This window comes from Trachypithecus francoisi, unplaced genomic scaffold (assembly GCF_009764315.1).
Source record: "Trachypithecus francoisi isolate TF-2019V2 unplaced genomic scaffold, Tfra_2.0 Lachesis_group12, whole genome shotgun sequence".
NCBI classification, from domain to species: domain Eukaryota; kingdom Metazoa; phylum Chordata; class Mammalia; order Primates; family Cercopithecidae; genus Trachypithecus; species Trachypithecus francoisi.
In genome coordinates, this window is record NW_022681457.1 from 7,932,664 (window position 1) to 7,948,100 (window position 15,437).

At 42.2% G+C, this 15,437-nt stretch overlaps 3 protein-coding genes across 14 annotated transcripts in view; 1 reads left to right on the top strand and 2 right to left on the bottom strand.

Annotated features, from left to right (window-relative positions):
* Positions 1-13,922, bottom strand: part of LOC117093610 (zinc finger protein 83-like) — a 241,235-nt gene extending 227,313 nt beyond the window's left edge. Inside the window, exons 1-2 of the mRNA XM_033228958.1 lie at positions 13,804-13,922; positions 265-346 (exon numbers count right to left, since the gene is read on the bottom strand). Coding sequence (XP_033084849.1) covers positions 265-327 — 63 coding nt within the window. The 5' untranslated portion in view covers positions 328-346; positions 13,804-13,922. The remainder of the gene's footprint in view (positions 1-264; positions 347-13,803) is intronic.
* Positions 1-15,437, top strand: part of LOC117093612 (zinc finger protein 813-like) — a 361,257-nt gene that overhangs the window by 248,824 nt on the left and 96,996 nt on the right. The window lies entirely within an intron of this gene.
* Positions 4,799-15,437, bottom strand: part of LOC117093616 (zinc finger protein 28) — a 47,813-nt gene continuing 37,174 nt past the window's right edge. For 6 of the 9 annotated variants that reach the window (XM_033228973.1, XM_033228972.1, XM_033228970.1 and 3 more), the window contains 2 exons: positions 13,804-13,930; positions 4,799-8,966 (listed from right to left, as the gene is read on the bottom strand). In XM_033228973.1, the coding sequence (XP_033084864.1) occupies positions 6,958-8,966; positions 13,804-13,930 (2,136 nt within the window). In that variant the 3' untranslated portion in view covers positions 4,799-6,957. Of the gene's footprint in view, positions 8,967-13,212; positions 13,682-13,803; positions 13,931-15,437 lie in introns of those variants that run through there. The other 3 variants (XM_033228977.1, XM_033228976.1, XM_033228978.1) reach the window with 3 other exon arrangements.

Sequence of the window (15,437 nt, forward strand, 5' to 3'; positions counted from 1 at the left end):
CACAGGACCCTCACCCCGTCTCCATCCATGTCTGGTGTGAGCCCTTCCCAGGCCCATGCCCAGTGCAGCCTCTTCCCAAGCTCATTCACTAGGTTATAGGAGATGGAATTTAAGTGAAGATGACAAGGACTGAGAAAAGTCTTGGGTGAGTGCGAGCAAATGTGTGAGGCAGGACGCTTCAGACTCAGAGAAGACTGGCAACTACAATACCTGGCATTTCAGAAAGGAAAGAGACAGCGGAATCCACCGAGGAATATCACTCACCTGAGGAAGAGCCATCCCTGGATCCTTTTCTTTGCTCTTCTTGGTGGCTTCCTCATGTAACATGAGTCTTTGAAAATCAATCCTGTATGTGAAAAAAAAAAAAAAAATTCAGAGATTTAATGTTTAGAAATCACTCCCTCCTTTCCTGTGACAAAACACACACACAGGGGAGACCTCACCCGGGAGAAAGATGGTCCTCTGCTGCCCACTGCCCCAGAGATCATGCAGAGATAAGAAAGTCCCACAGGAAGATCTACAAGGGTAACCTTGACCCGTTTTCAGATCTTGCTCCACTCCTGGAATAGTCCACACACACGCTGCAGCAGGAGAGAGACCCTCAGGGCACAGATCTGGCCCTAACCAAACTCCATGCAGAGCGCAGCCCCCTCACCTCCCTGTGGATCACAGGCTGATCTCAGCTCTCAACATGAAGGAAACTGCCTTGACATTCAATGCTGGAGACAGATGAGAATCACCTGTGCCATTGTAGGTATTGTTGAGGGTGGGTCGCATACTGTGAAAATAGCAATCTCTGATAAAACAGCATAAAAGATGTATTTGCTAAATGCCTGAGAACCCCATTGTAAAGTCATGGTTGAACTCCACTCAGAGGGCACCAGCCCAGCACAGCCCCAGCTTCTGGCTCTGCTCTCTGCTTAGAGACTTGTTCTCACCAGGATCCAGTGAATAGCGAAGGAACAAAAAGAATCACACAGAACAGGCAGCATGGACCAGAGGTGGGGGTGAAGGTGGAGCTGTCATGACAAATGGGGGGCTGTGGGAGACCACAAAGTTCTCCATAGTAAAAGTGATGTCAGAACAAAGACTTGGGGAAGAAACTCTGCTTGTCACTTGCAGCTCAGTGGCCACAGAGTCCTAGGCAGAGGGACAGCACAGGTGAAGGCTCTGAGATGGGAGAAACCTCGGCCCCAGAAAAAGGAAAGAGGCCTGCATGGTTGGAGCAGAGAAAGCTAGGAGGACGCAGGCAGGAGGTGAGGTTAGAGGGGTCCTAGGAGCACAGATCCATAGGGATGAGGTCTTGAAACATTTTTCCCCCACACCTCAAAAGAATTTTGGAAATGATGTATTTTCTCACTCCTTTTATGTGTACACACAACTTTCTCTTTACATTATAAATTACAACGCTTACAAATAATGTAATTTATCTCCCATACTTAAAATACATGCTGTCAAGTTTGCCTAAGTCCCCGGAACTACACAGTCACCCTCATCTGAGATCTGTAGGACTGTAAGGGAATGTGTTTGGGAGTTTAGGAAGTCACTTATGGGCACGTGAATGTGGAGGTGCCAGTTTGATGTCCCAGCAGAGAGCTGAGGAGACAACAGGACACAGAATTGTAGAGCTCAGGTAAGAAACCTGCAGGGGACATGGAGCCGTGTAGGTAGGTTAAAGCTGTGAGATGAGATTAGGAAAAGCAGTGGGTGTGGACAGAGACAAGAATAGATTCAAGACGATTTGAGTCTAATCCCCTGGTTTTTCCATTCTGGTGTTTTGTGTTTTTTACATTTTGGGAGGACAGGAATCCATTTAAAATTCAAATTACACCTGAGCATGACTCTCTCCTACAGGAAAAGCCACACACTATTTGGTGAAGGATTTCAGGGGTCAGTGTCACTCTGAGCTTTTCTGGTCTTATTCCCCACCTGTACATTACAGGCTGAGTCAGTTTTTCCGAGCAGGAGACATTTCACCAAGGTATCCTGAGAAGCTCTGAGTTGAGTCAGGAAGTGTGGCTGATTCCCATGTGATGGTCTGGAAACACCAATAGGCTGTGTTGGTTTTCCTTCTCTAGAAAATTCAGGATGGGCCAGGCATGGTGGCTAACCCTGTGATCCCAGCATTTTGGGAGGCTGGAGTGGGTAGACCATTGAGCCCAGGAGTTTGAAACCAACCTGGGAGTAGCGATGGGTGAAACCCCATCGCTACTAAAAGTACAAAAAATTGGCCTGGTGTGGTGGTGTGCACCTGTGGTCTCAGCTATCTGGGAGGCTGACTAAGGTGGATCACTGGGCCTGGGAGGTGGAGGGTGCAGTGAGCCAAGATCATGTCCCTGCACTCAAGTATGGGTGACAGAGTGATATTCTTGTCTCAAAAAGAAGGAAAAAATTTCAGTACCATTTTATATACCTGAGCAAATGAAATGTCTCTTTCAATGTCTAAGGCTCTGATGGCATGAATCCTAAACATGTAATTATTTTCCCAGAAAAATGATTGTGAAACGTTCAAAATAAACACAATTGTGAACACATAGCTATAGGTGTTTAAAACACTGAAAAAGAAGCAGCGGTACAAAGGAGATCTGAGCAAATGTTTTCTTCATGAATATATGGGCTCCAGTGGAACAAGGTTCCAGGTCATTCCAGCCCATCCTTCAACATCTGCAAATATTATGGACCAGAGGAACATGAGGGGAACTATGACTTAGAAGCTCACAGCTCACCATTTAATCAGATGACATAAATAAAATGGAATAATGGCCACTTGAACTAAATTTTGATGTTAGCATAAAGAAAAAAGTTCCTTGACATCTTTATCAAGTACACATTGAAACAAACTAGAATCATTTATCAGGTACCAGAAAATGTTTCCAATATATGATACAGACTAGAAAGCATGCAGTCCTCAATGTAAACTGAATACAATAGATTTCAGAGAAAAACCATTTATAATGGTTTAAAAAAAATCTAATAAAATGTGCGGTCAAAGAAGAAATTTTTAACACATATCATAGTTGGAAAACAATGATGTGACCCTTTAAGATTCTACCAAAGCTTATCTGAGAAGCAGTTTTATTTTATTTTATTTTATTCTGAGACAGAGTTTTGCTCTGTTGCCCAGCTGGAGTGCAGGTACACGATCTCGGCTCATTGCAACGTCCACCTAATGGATTGAAGCGATTCTCATGTCTCAGCCCCCCAAGGAGCTAAGATTACAGGTGGCCACCACCATGCCCAGCTAATTGTTGTATTTTTAGTAGGGATGGGGATTCAGCATGTTATCCAGGCTGGTCTCAAACTCCTGACTATTCTTTCTGCTGTTAGCTGTCAGTCCTCTTCATCGCAGCACAAACAAGATCTATTTTTGTCTGTAAAACTGATGTGAATGGTCTACCTGCCACTCCATGCATCACTTTCAACATTGTCTTGTCCCAACTTAAAATGAATTATCCACTTAAAAACTAGTGATTTCTTTTGGGCATCGTCCCCATAACCTTTTCATAAAGCATCAATGATTTCATTGTCCCTCTACCCAAACTTCCCCATATTCATTTCTTGAGACACTATCTCACTCTGTCACCCAAGCTGGAGTGCAGTGGCATGGTCATGGCTCCCTGCAGCCTCTACCTCCTGGGCTCAAGCCATCCTCCCACTACAAACTCCAGAGAAGCTGAACCAGCAGGCATGTGCCACCATGCCCAGCTAATTTTTGTATTTTCTGTAAAGAAGGGGTTTCACCGTTCTGTCCAGGCTGGTCTTGAATACCAGGGCTCACGTGACCTACCTGTCTTGACCTCTGAAAGTGCTGGGATTACAGGCCTGAGCCACTGCATCTGGTCTCATTGTAAATTTGATGTTTGTTCTTCTTTCAATTTTAGCAGAATTTACATTGCTTTGATTGAGTCTGTTTTCAAACTCATCTTACCCTTCTGAGTACCTAAAACTACCCCCCCTTTTTTTTTTTTTTTTTTTTGAGACAGAGTCTCGCTCTGTCGCCCAGGCTGGAGTGCAGTGGCCGGATCTCAGCTCACTGCAAGCTCCGCTTCCCGGGTTTCCGCCATTCTCCTGCTTCAGCCTCCCGAGTAGCTGGGACCATAGGCGCCTGCCACCTCGCCCGGCTAGTTTTTTTTGTATTTTTTAGTAGAGACGGGGTTTCACCGTGTTAGCCAGGATGGTCTCGATCTCCTGACCTCGTGATCCGCCTGTCTCGGCCTCCCAAAGTGCTGGGATTACAGGCTTGAGCCACCGCGCCCGGCCAAAACTACCCCTTTTACACATAAATTTGTATCATTTTATTTTGGTGCAAAAAAATGTGATGTCATGCACAATTTTCTTATAATATGTATTTTTCATGAACTTCTTGAAGACCCCTTGTACTAGCAAACTGTATTCAGGATGATATAAAAAGGATTGTAGATATTCAAGTGCCACTTATTTCTGAGATGTAAGGATGGTTCAACATATTCAAGCAATTCAATGTGATATTCCACTTGAACAGAATGAAAGATGGAAACCACATCATCTCAATACATGGAGAAAAAGCATTTCACTAAATTCAACATCTAGTCATCATGGAAATCCTAAACAAAATAGATAGAGAAGGAAATTTACCTCAACAATACAAAGACAATCCATGAAATGACCACAGTGGAAATAAACAATCAGGGAAAAATGGAATGCTTTTCCTGTAGGATCTCACATGATGCAAGAATGCTCTCAGCCCTTCTATTCAATCAATACTGGCTGTCCTAGCCAGGGCAATGAAATAGCAAAAGAAATCAAACTCATCCTAATCAGAAAGAAAGAAGTAAAATTCTATTTGTTTGTAGACGGCATGATCTTCTGTGAAGAAAATCACAGAGTCAACCAAAGTACAACTGGAACACATTCAGTGTATTTGCAGAATAGAATAACAGCACCAAAAATTAGTTGGATTTCCATACATTAACAACAAATAATTTTAAAAGAAAATTAAAAACCACTTCCATTTGCTAAAGAGCTTAAAGTAAGAAATATTTAGGAATAAACATAAAGGTGAGAAGCTTGTACCTTGAAATCTACAAACATTGATCAAAATGATTAAAAATGTATAAATACACACACAACCCATATTGATTGGAAAAATTAGTATTGCTCAATGATTACATAACCAAATGTGATTTAGATTCAATACAACACTCATAGAAATCCATATAGCTTTGTTAAAGAAACAAAAAACAGGCCAATCACGGTGGCTCACACTCATAATCTCGGCACTTTGGGAGGTGGAGGCAGGTGGATCATAAGGTCAGAAAATCAAGATCATCCAGGCGAACACGCTGAAACCCAGTCTCTACTAAAAATACAAAGAATTACCCAGGCATGGTGGCACGCACCTGTAGTCCCAGTTACTCGGGAGACTGAGGCAGGAGAATCACTTGAACCTGGGAGGCAGAGGCTGCAGTGAGCCAAGATCATGCCACTGCACTCCAACCTGGGTGACAGAGCAAGACTCCATCTCAAAAAAAAAAAAAAAAAAAAAAGAAATGAAAATACAGGCTGGGAAAAGTGGCTCCCGTCTGTTGGCCAGGCTGTTCTCAAACTTTTAACCTCCAGTGACCTACCTGTCTTGGCCTCTCAAAGTGCTGGCATTACAGGCATGAGCCACAGCACCCAGTCCAATCCTCTTAACATAAACAGTTTAATGTCAATTAATGCTTGAACTCAATGTTAAGTCAACTCAAACTCAGGTCAATGCTTGTTTGACTGTAATGTCAACTCATGCTTGATGGTTTGCTATACTTATCACATTTGAAATAACTGTCTCCAAAATGAATTTTCTGATATTCTGTAAGGAGCGACCTCAGACTGAAGACCTTACCACACTGATGACATTTGTAAGATTTCTGTCCAGTATGGATTTTCTGATGCCAATTGAGATGTGAACGTAGAGTAAAGGCTTTGCCACAATCATCAAACTTGTGAGGTTTCTCTCCTGCATGAATTCTATGTTTTGCGTAGGATGAAACACGACTGAGGACCTTGCCACAATCATGACATTTATAAGGTTTCTCTCCAGCATGAGTTGGACAAAGAACTGCAAGATATGAACGATGTCTGAAAAATTTGCCACATTTATTACACTTGTAAGATCTCTCTTCATTATGCATTCTCCAATGATTTGCAATGATTGTAGCATTGCTGAAAACTTTGTGACAATCATTAGTTAACTTTCTGTATACTATGGATGGCTTGATGGTGAATAAGTGGTGACTGCCCACTAAAGACTTCGCCACACTCACTGCACTTGTAAGGTTTCTCTCCAGTGTGAATTCTAGTATGTTTTGCCAGGTGTGAATCACTCCCAAAAGTCTTGTTACAAACCTTACATTTGTATGGTTTTCCTCCAGTATGAATTATCCTTTCAAGCTGTGATTTGCAACTGAAAACTTTGTCACAGTCTTCACATTTTTAAGATTTCTCTGCAGAATGAAATCTATGATGACTTGCAAGGTGTGATGGTTGATTAAAAACCATGCCACATTCACTCCACTTGTAAGGTTTCTCTCCAGTATGAATTGTCTTTTGAATTACAAGGCGTGAATTTTGACCAAAGGTGTTGCCACATTCATTACACTTCTAAGGTTTCTCTCCAGTGTGAATTCTAGGATGTTTTGCCAGGTATGAATTATATGCGAAAATCTTCTCACAAACCTTACATCTATATGGTTTCTCTTCGGTATGAATTTTCTTATGTGTTTCAAGGTTTGATTTGCGACTGAAAACTCTGTCACATTCTTCCCATCTGTAAGGTTTCTCTCCAGTATGAAGTCTATGATGACGTGCAAGGGTTGCTTTTTGATTAAAAACCTTGCCACATTCATTACACTTGTAAGGTTTCTCTCCAGTACAAATGGCTTTATGACTTATAAGGGTTGAATTGTGATGGAAGGCATTGCCACTCTCATTATACTTTTAAGGTTTCTCTCCACTATGAAGTCTACGATGGTATACAAGGTTTGACATCTGACTGAAAGTCTTGCCGCACTCATTACACTTGTAAGGTTTCTCTCCAGTATGAACTCTCTGATGCTGTGCAAGGTGTGCTTGTTGATTAAAAACTTTGCCACATTCATTACACTTGTAAGGTTTCTCTCCACTATGAAGTCTATGATGGTATACAAGGGATGACATCTGACTGAAGGTCTTGCCACACTCGTTACACTTGTAAGGTTTCTCTCCAGTATGAAGCCTACGATGGATTATAAGGGATGATGTCTGACGGAAGGTTTTGCCACACTCATTACACTTGTAAGGTTTCTCTCCAGTGTGAACTCTCTGATGTTGTGCCAGGTGTGAATCCCTCCGGAAAGCCTTGTCACAATCCTTACATTTATATGGTTTCTCTCCAGTATGAATCCTCCTATGTCGTTCCAGGTGTGATTTGCGACTGAAAACTTTCTCACATTCTTCACATTTGTAAGGTTTCTCTGCAGTATGAAGTTTATGATGACATGCAAGGTTTGCTTTTGTACTAAAAACCTTGCCACATTCATTACATGTGTAAGGTTTCTCTCCAGTATGAACTCTCTGATGTTCTGTAATGCACGAATCACTCTGGAAAGCCTTGTCACAAACCTTACATTTGTATGGTTTCTCTCCAGTATGAATCTTCCTGTGTCTTTCAAGGTGTGATTTGCACCTGAAAACTTTGTCACAGTCTTCACATTTGTATGGTTTTTCTGCACTATGAAGTCTATGATGGCGTGCAAGAGTTGACTGTTGATTAAAAACCTTGCCACATTCATTACACTTGTAAGGTTTCTCTCCAGTGTGAATTATACTATGTTTTCCCAGATATGAATTATATGCGAAAGCCTTGTCACAAACTTTACATTTGTATGGTTTCTCTCCAGTATGAATCCTTTTATGTCTTTCAAGGTGTGATTTGCGGCTGAAAACTTTGTCACATTCTTCACATTCAAAAGGTTTCTCTCCAGTATGAAGTCTACGATGGCGTGCAAGGGTTGATAGTCGATTAAAAACCTTGCCACATTCATCACATTTATAAAGTTTCTCTCCAGTATGAATTATAGTATGTTTTGCCAGGTATGAATTACATGTGAAAGCTTTGTCACAAACCTTACATTTGTATGTTTTCTCTCCAGTATAAATTATCTTCTGTGTTTCAAGATGTGATTTGCGACTGAAAACTTTGTCACATTCTTCACATTTATAAGGTTTATCACCTGTATGAAGTGCCTTGTTAATGAAGAGGGATGAATTGTGACCAAAGGTCTTACCACACTCATTACACTTGTAAGGTTTCTCACCAATGTGACATCTATGGCATGCAAGGTATCGCTTCTGATTAAAGACCTTGCCACATACATCACATTTACATTGTTTCTCTTCTAAGTGGATTATCTGATGTTTTTTTAAAAGTGAGCTACAATTAAAGGATTTGCCACTCTCTATACAATGGAAAGATTTTTCTCTCATGTGTACTTCCCATTTTTGTGTGAGTAATGAAGAATGGAGGGAATTATTTCCATACTTATTAGAAATACGGGTTTTGGGCCTACAAGAAATTCTTTGGGATGTTGAAACTGAGGAAGCATTGTTGAGAGATTTCACAACTTGATTATCAATTTTCCCTTCAAGCTGAAATATGTGCAGTTCAGGCAGATGTGAATGAAAGCTTGATCCAAGCTGATCTTTAGACTTGTTTCCAGCATGCCTTTGATCATGTCGGTCTGTACTGTCAGCCAACACTTTGATTTCTGTCATGTGTGCTGCATGACCATTTGTTTCATCTTCTTTCCACTGCAACTCGAAGCCATGAATGTCTTTCTCAATTTTCTGGAAGCAAAAATCTCCAGTGTGATGATTTGCTTGTCTTTGCAATGTCCTGGTGAGGATCACTTCTGTATTGCCTTCCCCTGTTGATGACAATGTCTTCAACATGCATTTGGAAGAGATATCTACAAAATTTAAACACCAATAGTTTTCCAATTAAGTACAGATGGCAAATAATACTGAAATGTGTAAAAATAACACAAAAAGCAATACTTATTTTAAACTTCCCAAACATGATCTTCAACGCTTATGAACACTAAAGCAGTAAGATTCTTTAATAAATAAAGAGCAATTACATGTACTTCAAATCATTTCTACAGAAGCCTATTCCCAATATCATGACAAGACACTGACAGGGCACATGTGTGAGTCTAAAGAAAGGAGTGTTTTTCCACTGTGCCCCTAAAGTGTATCAGTTTGCAAAAAAACACATCACTGTCACATCAAAATATAAAATATATATTCTTCATATTTACAGCATATTTAGTGTATACAAATAAATGCTAAAGAATCACACAATATACCATACTGGTAAATAATCCACAACACGCTGTTGTAAGGATAACTAAAATCAATGGAAATTCTGTATTGTCAAACAATCATAGCACTGACAAGATAACAAAAGATTACAAAAATTAGCCAGGTATGGTGGCCTGCACCTGTACTCCCAGCTATTCCGAAGGCTGTGTCACAAAAATTGCATTAAGCCAAAAGGTTAAGGTTTCAGTGAGCCAATATTACACCACTACACTCCAGCCCAGGTGACAAAATGAGCCTCCATCTCAACAAAAAAAAAAAAAAGAAAGAAAGAAAAGAAAAAAGGCAGGGCGTGGTGGCTCACGCCTGTAATCCCAGTACTTCCAGAGGCCGAGGCAGGCAGATCAGCTCAGGTCGAGTTTGACCAGCCTGGCCAATGTGGAGAAACCCCATCTGTATTAAAAATACAAAAACTAGCCAAGCGTGGTCGCAGGCGCCTGTAATTCCAGCTACTTCGGAGGCTGAGGCAGGATAATCGCTTCAACTCGGGAGCCAAAGATTGTGGTGAGTTGAGATCACACCATTGCACTCCACCCTGGGTGACAGAGTGAGACTCCATCTCAAAAAAAAGAAAATGTTAATATGGTATTTTTCTGAATAACTGTTACAAAATTACCTATATCCATGTGGAACAGGCATGCTGGGACATTTTTTAAAATTTTATGTATTTTTATTTTTTTGAGATAAGAGTCTCGCTCTGTCACCCAGGGTGGAGTAAAATGGCATGATCTTGGCTTAATGCAACCTCCGCGCCAGGGTTCATATGAGTCTCTTGCCTTAGGTCCTGAGCAACTGGGATTACAGGCATGTGCCACCATGCCCGGCTAATTTTTGCATTTTTTAGTAGAGATGGGGTTTCACCATGTTGGCTAGGCTGCAACCTCCACCTCCTGGGTTCAAGGGATTCTCCTGCTTCAACCTCCCAAGTAGCTGGGATTACAGGTGCATGCCACCATACACAGCTAATTTTTGCATTTTTAGTAGAGACGGGGTTTCACCATATTGGCCAGGCTTGTCTCGAACTCCTGACCTCAAGTGACCAACCCATCACAGCCTCCCAAAGTACTGGGATTACAGGTGTGAGCCACTGCACCTGGCCCATTTTTGGCATTTAGTACATTCAATGTTTCAACATGTTGGCCAGACTGGTCTCAAACTCCTGACCTCAGGCGATCTACCCACCTTGGTCTCTAAAAGTGCTGGGATTAGAAAAGTGAGACACTGCGGCTGGCCACTCTAAGCTATTTCTAACAGGACAGTGAAATGACAGAGACAGGAAAAAGAGCATCTCATCATTAACATCACTGAAGGTGACAAATCTAATTAAACAAAGGAAGTTAAGAGTCTGTACTGTAAAACTTGCAATACTTGAAGCCATGTACTAGCACTAACGTTTTAAAAACCTTGAGACAGGTCAGGTGCAGAGGTTCACGCCAGTAATCCCAGCATTTTGGGAGGCTGAGGAGGTAAAATCACTAAGTCAGGAGATTGAGACCATCCTGGCTAACAAGCTGAAACTCCATCTCTACTTAAAAAACACAAAAAACTAGCCTGGCATGTTGGCACTCACCTGTAGTGCCAGCTACTTGGAAGGCTGAGGCAGGAGAATTGCTTGAACCTGGGAATTGGAGGTTGCAGTGAGCCGAGATGACACCACTGCACTTTAGCCTGGGTAACAGACCGAAACTCTGTCTCAAAGAAACAAACAAAAAACAAGAAATGAAAGAAGGCTAAAGAGTAACTCCAGGCCGGGTGTGGTGGCTCATGGCTGTAATCCCAGCATGTTGGGAGGCCGAGGTGGGCAGATCACAAGATCAGGAGATTGAGACCATCCTGGCTTACACGGTGAAACCCTGTCTCTATAAAAATACAAAAAAATTAGCCGGGTGTGGTGGCAGGCACTTGTAGTCCCAGCTACTCGGGAGGCTGAGGCAGGCATGAGCCCGGGAGGTGGAGCTTGCAGTGAGCTGAGAACGCACCATTGAACTCCAGCCTGGGCAACGAGAGAGACTCCGTCTCAAAACAAACAAACAAACAAACAAACAAAACAAGAGTAACTCCAACCCACAAGTCTATATAAAGTTCTCCAGGCTGGGTGTGGTGGTTCACACCAGTAATCCCAGCATTTTGGGAGGTTGAGGGGGCAGATCACGAGGTCAGGAGATCGAGACCATCCTGCCCAACCAACATGGTGAAACCCCGTCTCTACTAAAAATACAAAAATTAGCTGGGTGTAGTGGCGTGCACCTGTAGTCACAGCTACTCAGGAGGCAGAGGAAGGAGAATTGCTTGCACCCGGAAGGCAGAGGTTGCAGTGAGTTGAGATCACACCACTGTACTCCAGCCTGGGTGACAGAGTGAGACTCTGTCTCAATAATAATAATAATAATATAAATAAATAAAGTTCTCCAGTAAATGTGAAAAAAACGACAGATAGTCCAGGTGTGGTGGTTCATGCCTGTAATCCCAGCACTTTGGGAGGATGAGCCAGGCAGATCACCTGAGGTGGGGAGTTTGAAACCAGCCCAGGCAAAAAAAAGAAACCCTGTCTCTACTAAAAATACAAAAGTACATGGACGTGGTGGTGTATGCCTGTAATCCCAGCTACTCAGGAGGCTGAGGCAGGAGAATTGGTTGTACCTGAGAGGCAGAGGTTCCAGTGAGCTGAGATTGCAGTATTGTACTTTAGCCTGGGTGACAAGAGCAAAACTCTGTCTCACAAATACATAAAGTAATTAATAAAAGGACAGATACAGAAACTGGCGTATGTATACCTTTTCTTCATAACTAAACTTTTTTTACATTATTTAAAATATAAGGCAGAAAAACACTGTACATATGTTAATGAAAATACAACATACACAGAAATAATTCTGACATAAATTTTAAAAAATGTTTTTTAATTTGTGTGGAGAAGAAGTAGTTTTTGCAGGTTATGGAATTTTTTTTTTCTCTTTTTGAAACAGAGTTTTGCTCTGTCTCCCATGCTGGAGTGCAATGGTGCAATCTCAGCTCACTGCAACTGCTGCCTTCCAGATTCAACAGGCTCTCCTTCCTCAGCCTCCTGAGTAGCTGGCATTACAGTCACCCACAACCACGCCTGGCTAATTTTTGTAATTTTAGTAGAGACGAAGTTTCAACATGTTAACCAGGCTGTTTTGAACTCCTCACCTCAGGTGATCTGCCCACCATGGCCTCCCAATAGTGCTGGGATTACAGGTGTGAGCCCCTGCACACATCCAGGTTATGGAAATTTTAAGTTTATTATGCTATAACTTTAAGATGTTTAACATACCTGCAACAATAACATCTGCCCAAATATCTAAAGAACTAAAAGACAAAACTATTTAAAATAATAACAATGGTCAGGCATGGCAGCTCGCACCTGTAATCCCAGTGCTTTGGGATTCTGAGGCAGGTGGATCACTTGAGATCACAAGTTTGAAACCAGCCTAGCCAACATGGTGAAACACTATCTCTACTAAAAACACAAAAATTAGCTGGGCATGGTGGTGAGAGCCTGCAGTTCCAGCTACTCAGGAATCTGGGGCACAAGAATGCTTTGAGTCCAGGAGCCAGAGGCTGCAGTTAGCCAAGATCATGCCACTGCACTGTAGCCTGGGCCACAGAGTGAGATTGTGTCATAAAAAAAGAAAGAAAGAATAGAAAGAAAGAACGAAAGAGCAGAGAGATAAGCAGGTGCAAAGAAAGATGCCCTTTCAGAGATCTCAGGATTGAAACTTTTCTTTTCCCACAGAATTCTCCCACTTGCAGAGAGTTTCCCCACACACTATTGGAAGGTGGAGCTTCCACTCTGCCCATCTGAGCTCTTACCTGCCTTTACACCTGTAATACATTCCCACACAGCTGGATTTTTTTTGCTATTTTCACTTTACTCTCCATGGTCCAGGGCTCTTTCCCTTGCTCCAACATGGAGACAGCAGGTCAGAAAGAGACTCCTGTTTATAAAAAGAAAGGACCATGACATGCTGGAGCTTTTCTAGAGTCCCAGCCCTATGTTTCAGTAGGAAAGAAGACATTACAGATGGATGTAGGAAAATATTTCACAAATTCCTCTACTGACTCCTTCCTTCTGAATGCTGAGGGAGCATTGTAATATGTAATATGTGGACATTGAGCTCTCTTCCAAGGACTACCAAATTGAAGGCACAAGAAAAGCAAACAGGAAACTGGATATGTTTAAAGTCTGCCATAAGATTTGTTTTTGTTTTTTGAGACAGAGTCTTGCTCTGTCACCCGGGCTGGAGTGCAGTGGTGTGTTCTCAGCATCGTGAAGCTTTTCATGTCAAAATCAATAAGGCTTCCATTTTAGTCAAGCAAGGATGAGGCTTCCAAGAGGCAACAAGAGAAAATGCAAAGATACACAAGGACACACCCCCACTTCTGAAGGGAAGTTATCCTCACCCAGGGAGACCAGGTTCCTATAATTCTCCAGCATCACGTCTCTGTATAAAGTCCTCTGAGCAGCGTCCAGGCATTTCCACTCCTCCTGAGAGAATTCTATGGCCACGTCCCTGAATGTCAATAGACCCTGAAATGAAAACACATTTTAAGCAAATGGTTCTGGGAGGAGTCTTATCTTTACTGAAAATGAGAAGAGGAGAGGGGAAAGCTTGCATTTAGTTGTAGTGAATGTTCTGACAAATCTGAGGAAGGGATTTTTCACCACATGATGTCTTTATTATAGTTTTTGAAGAAGTCAAGACACACTTTCAGTATGAAATTCTTATGTTTGTGAGAAATACAAGAAATAAACAAATGAAAAATCAATGTTAGGTTCCTGTTATAAAAATGTTTGCAACTTACACTGACACACCAAGTGACATTATCTAGATGAGAGAGAGCACGACTGATGTCTTAAAAGATGACAACGTCCACAGTAAAAGATAGGCTGGGCACAGTGACACATGCCTGTAATCCCAGCTACACAGGAGGCTGAGGCAGGAGAATGGCTTGATCCAGGGAGGCAGAGGTTGCAGTGATCCCAGATCGCATCACTGCACTCCAGCCTGGGCAACAGAAACTCCATCTCAAAAAAATTTTAAAAATATAAAACATTAGCTGGGCGTGGTGGGAGGCACCTGTGGTCCCAGCTACTTGGAAGGCTAAGGAGGGAGGATGGCTTGACCCTGCAGGTGGAGGTTGCAGTGAGCTACAATCCCGCCAGGGAACTCACGCCTGGGCAACAAAGCGAGACCCCATCTCAAAAGAAAATAAAGTACATGAAAACAAAATTACTCAAAGTACAAAAATCAATTGTGTATATATAGGTTCACAAAAAAAAAAAACCTACAGAGACTCACAAAAAACTAGATGTTAATACAAAGAGTTGTCATTTGTCCCAGATTTTCAAAATATATATGTGTGTATATATGTATTTGTATGTATATGTGTGTGCACGTGTGTGGGGATGTGTATATACATATATAAAGTTTTAAAAAATATAAAAAGTAGCAAATTTTGTTTAACTGAAGAGGAATCTCATCAGGCTGGAAAAGGACACTTTGGCAGTCGGGGGTAAGGGGGAATCTTGTGGGATTTAAGAAAACAGGAAAGGCCGGGCACGGTGGCTCAAGCCTGTAATCCCAGCACTTTGGGAGGCCGAGACGGGTGGATCACGAGGTCAGGAGATCGAGACCATCCTGGCTAACATGGTGAAACCCTGTCTCTACTAAAAAATACGAAAAACTAGCCGGGCGAGGTGGCGGGCGGCTGTAGTCCCAGCTACTCGGGAGGCTGAGACAGGAGAATGGCGTAAACTCGGGAGGCGGAGCTTGCAGTGAGCTGAGATCCGGCCACTGCACTCCAGCCTGGGCAACAGAGCGAGACTCCGTCTCAAAAAAAAAAAAAGAAAACAGGAAATGCCCCATCCTAGAGGAAGCAATCACCCTTTCACCTGCCTGAGCTGGAGGAACCTTCAGATATCTGTAGTAATGCAGGTGTGTGCAGAGGCAGCCACTAATGCACTCTTTATACAGGGAAAAATCGCAAAGGAGCCAATTTCCAACGCAAATGTCAAAGAGCAAGCTAGCCGTGTT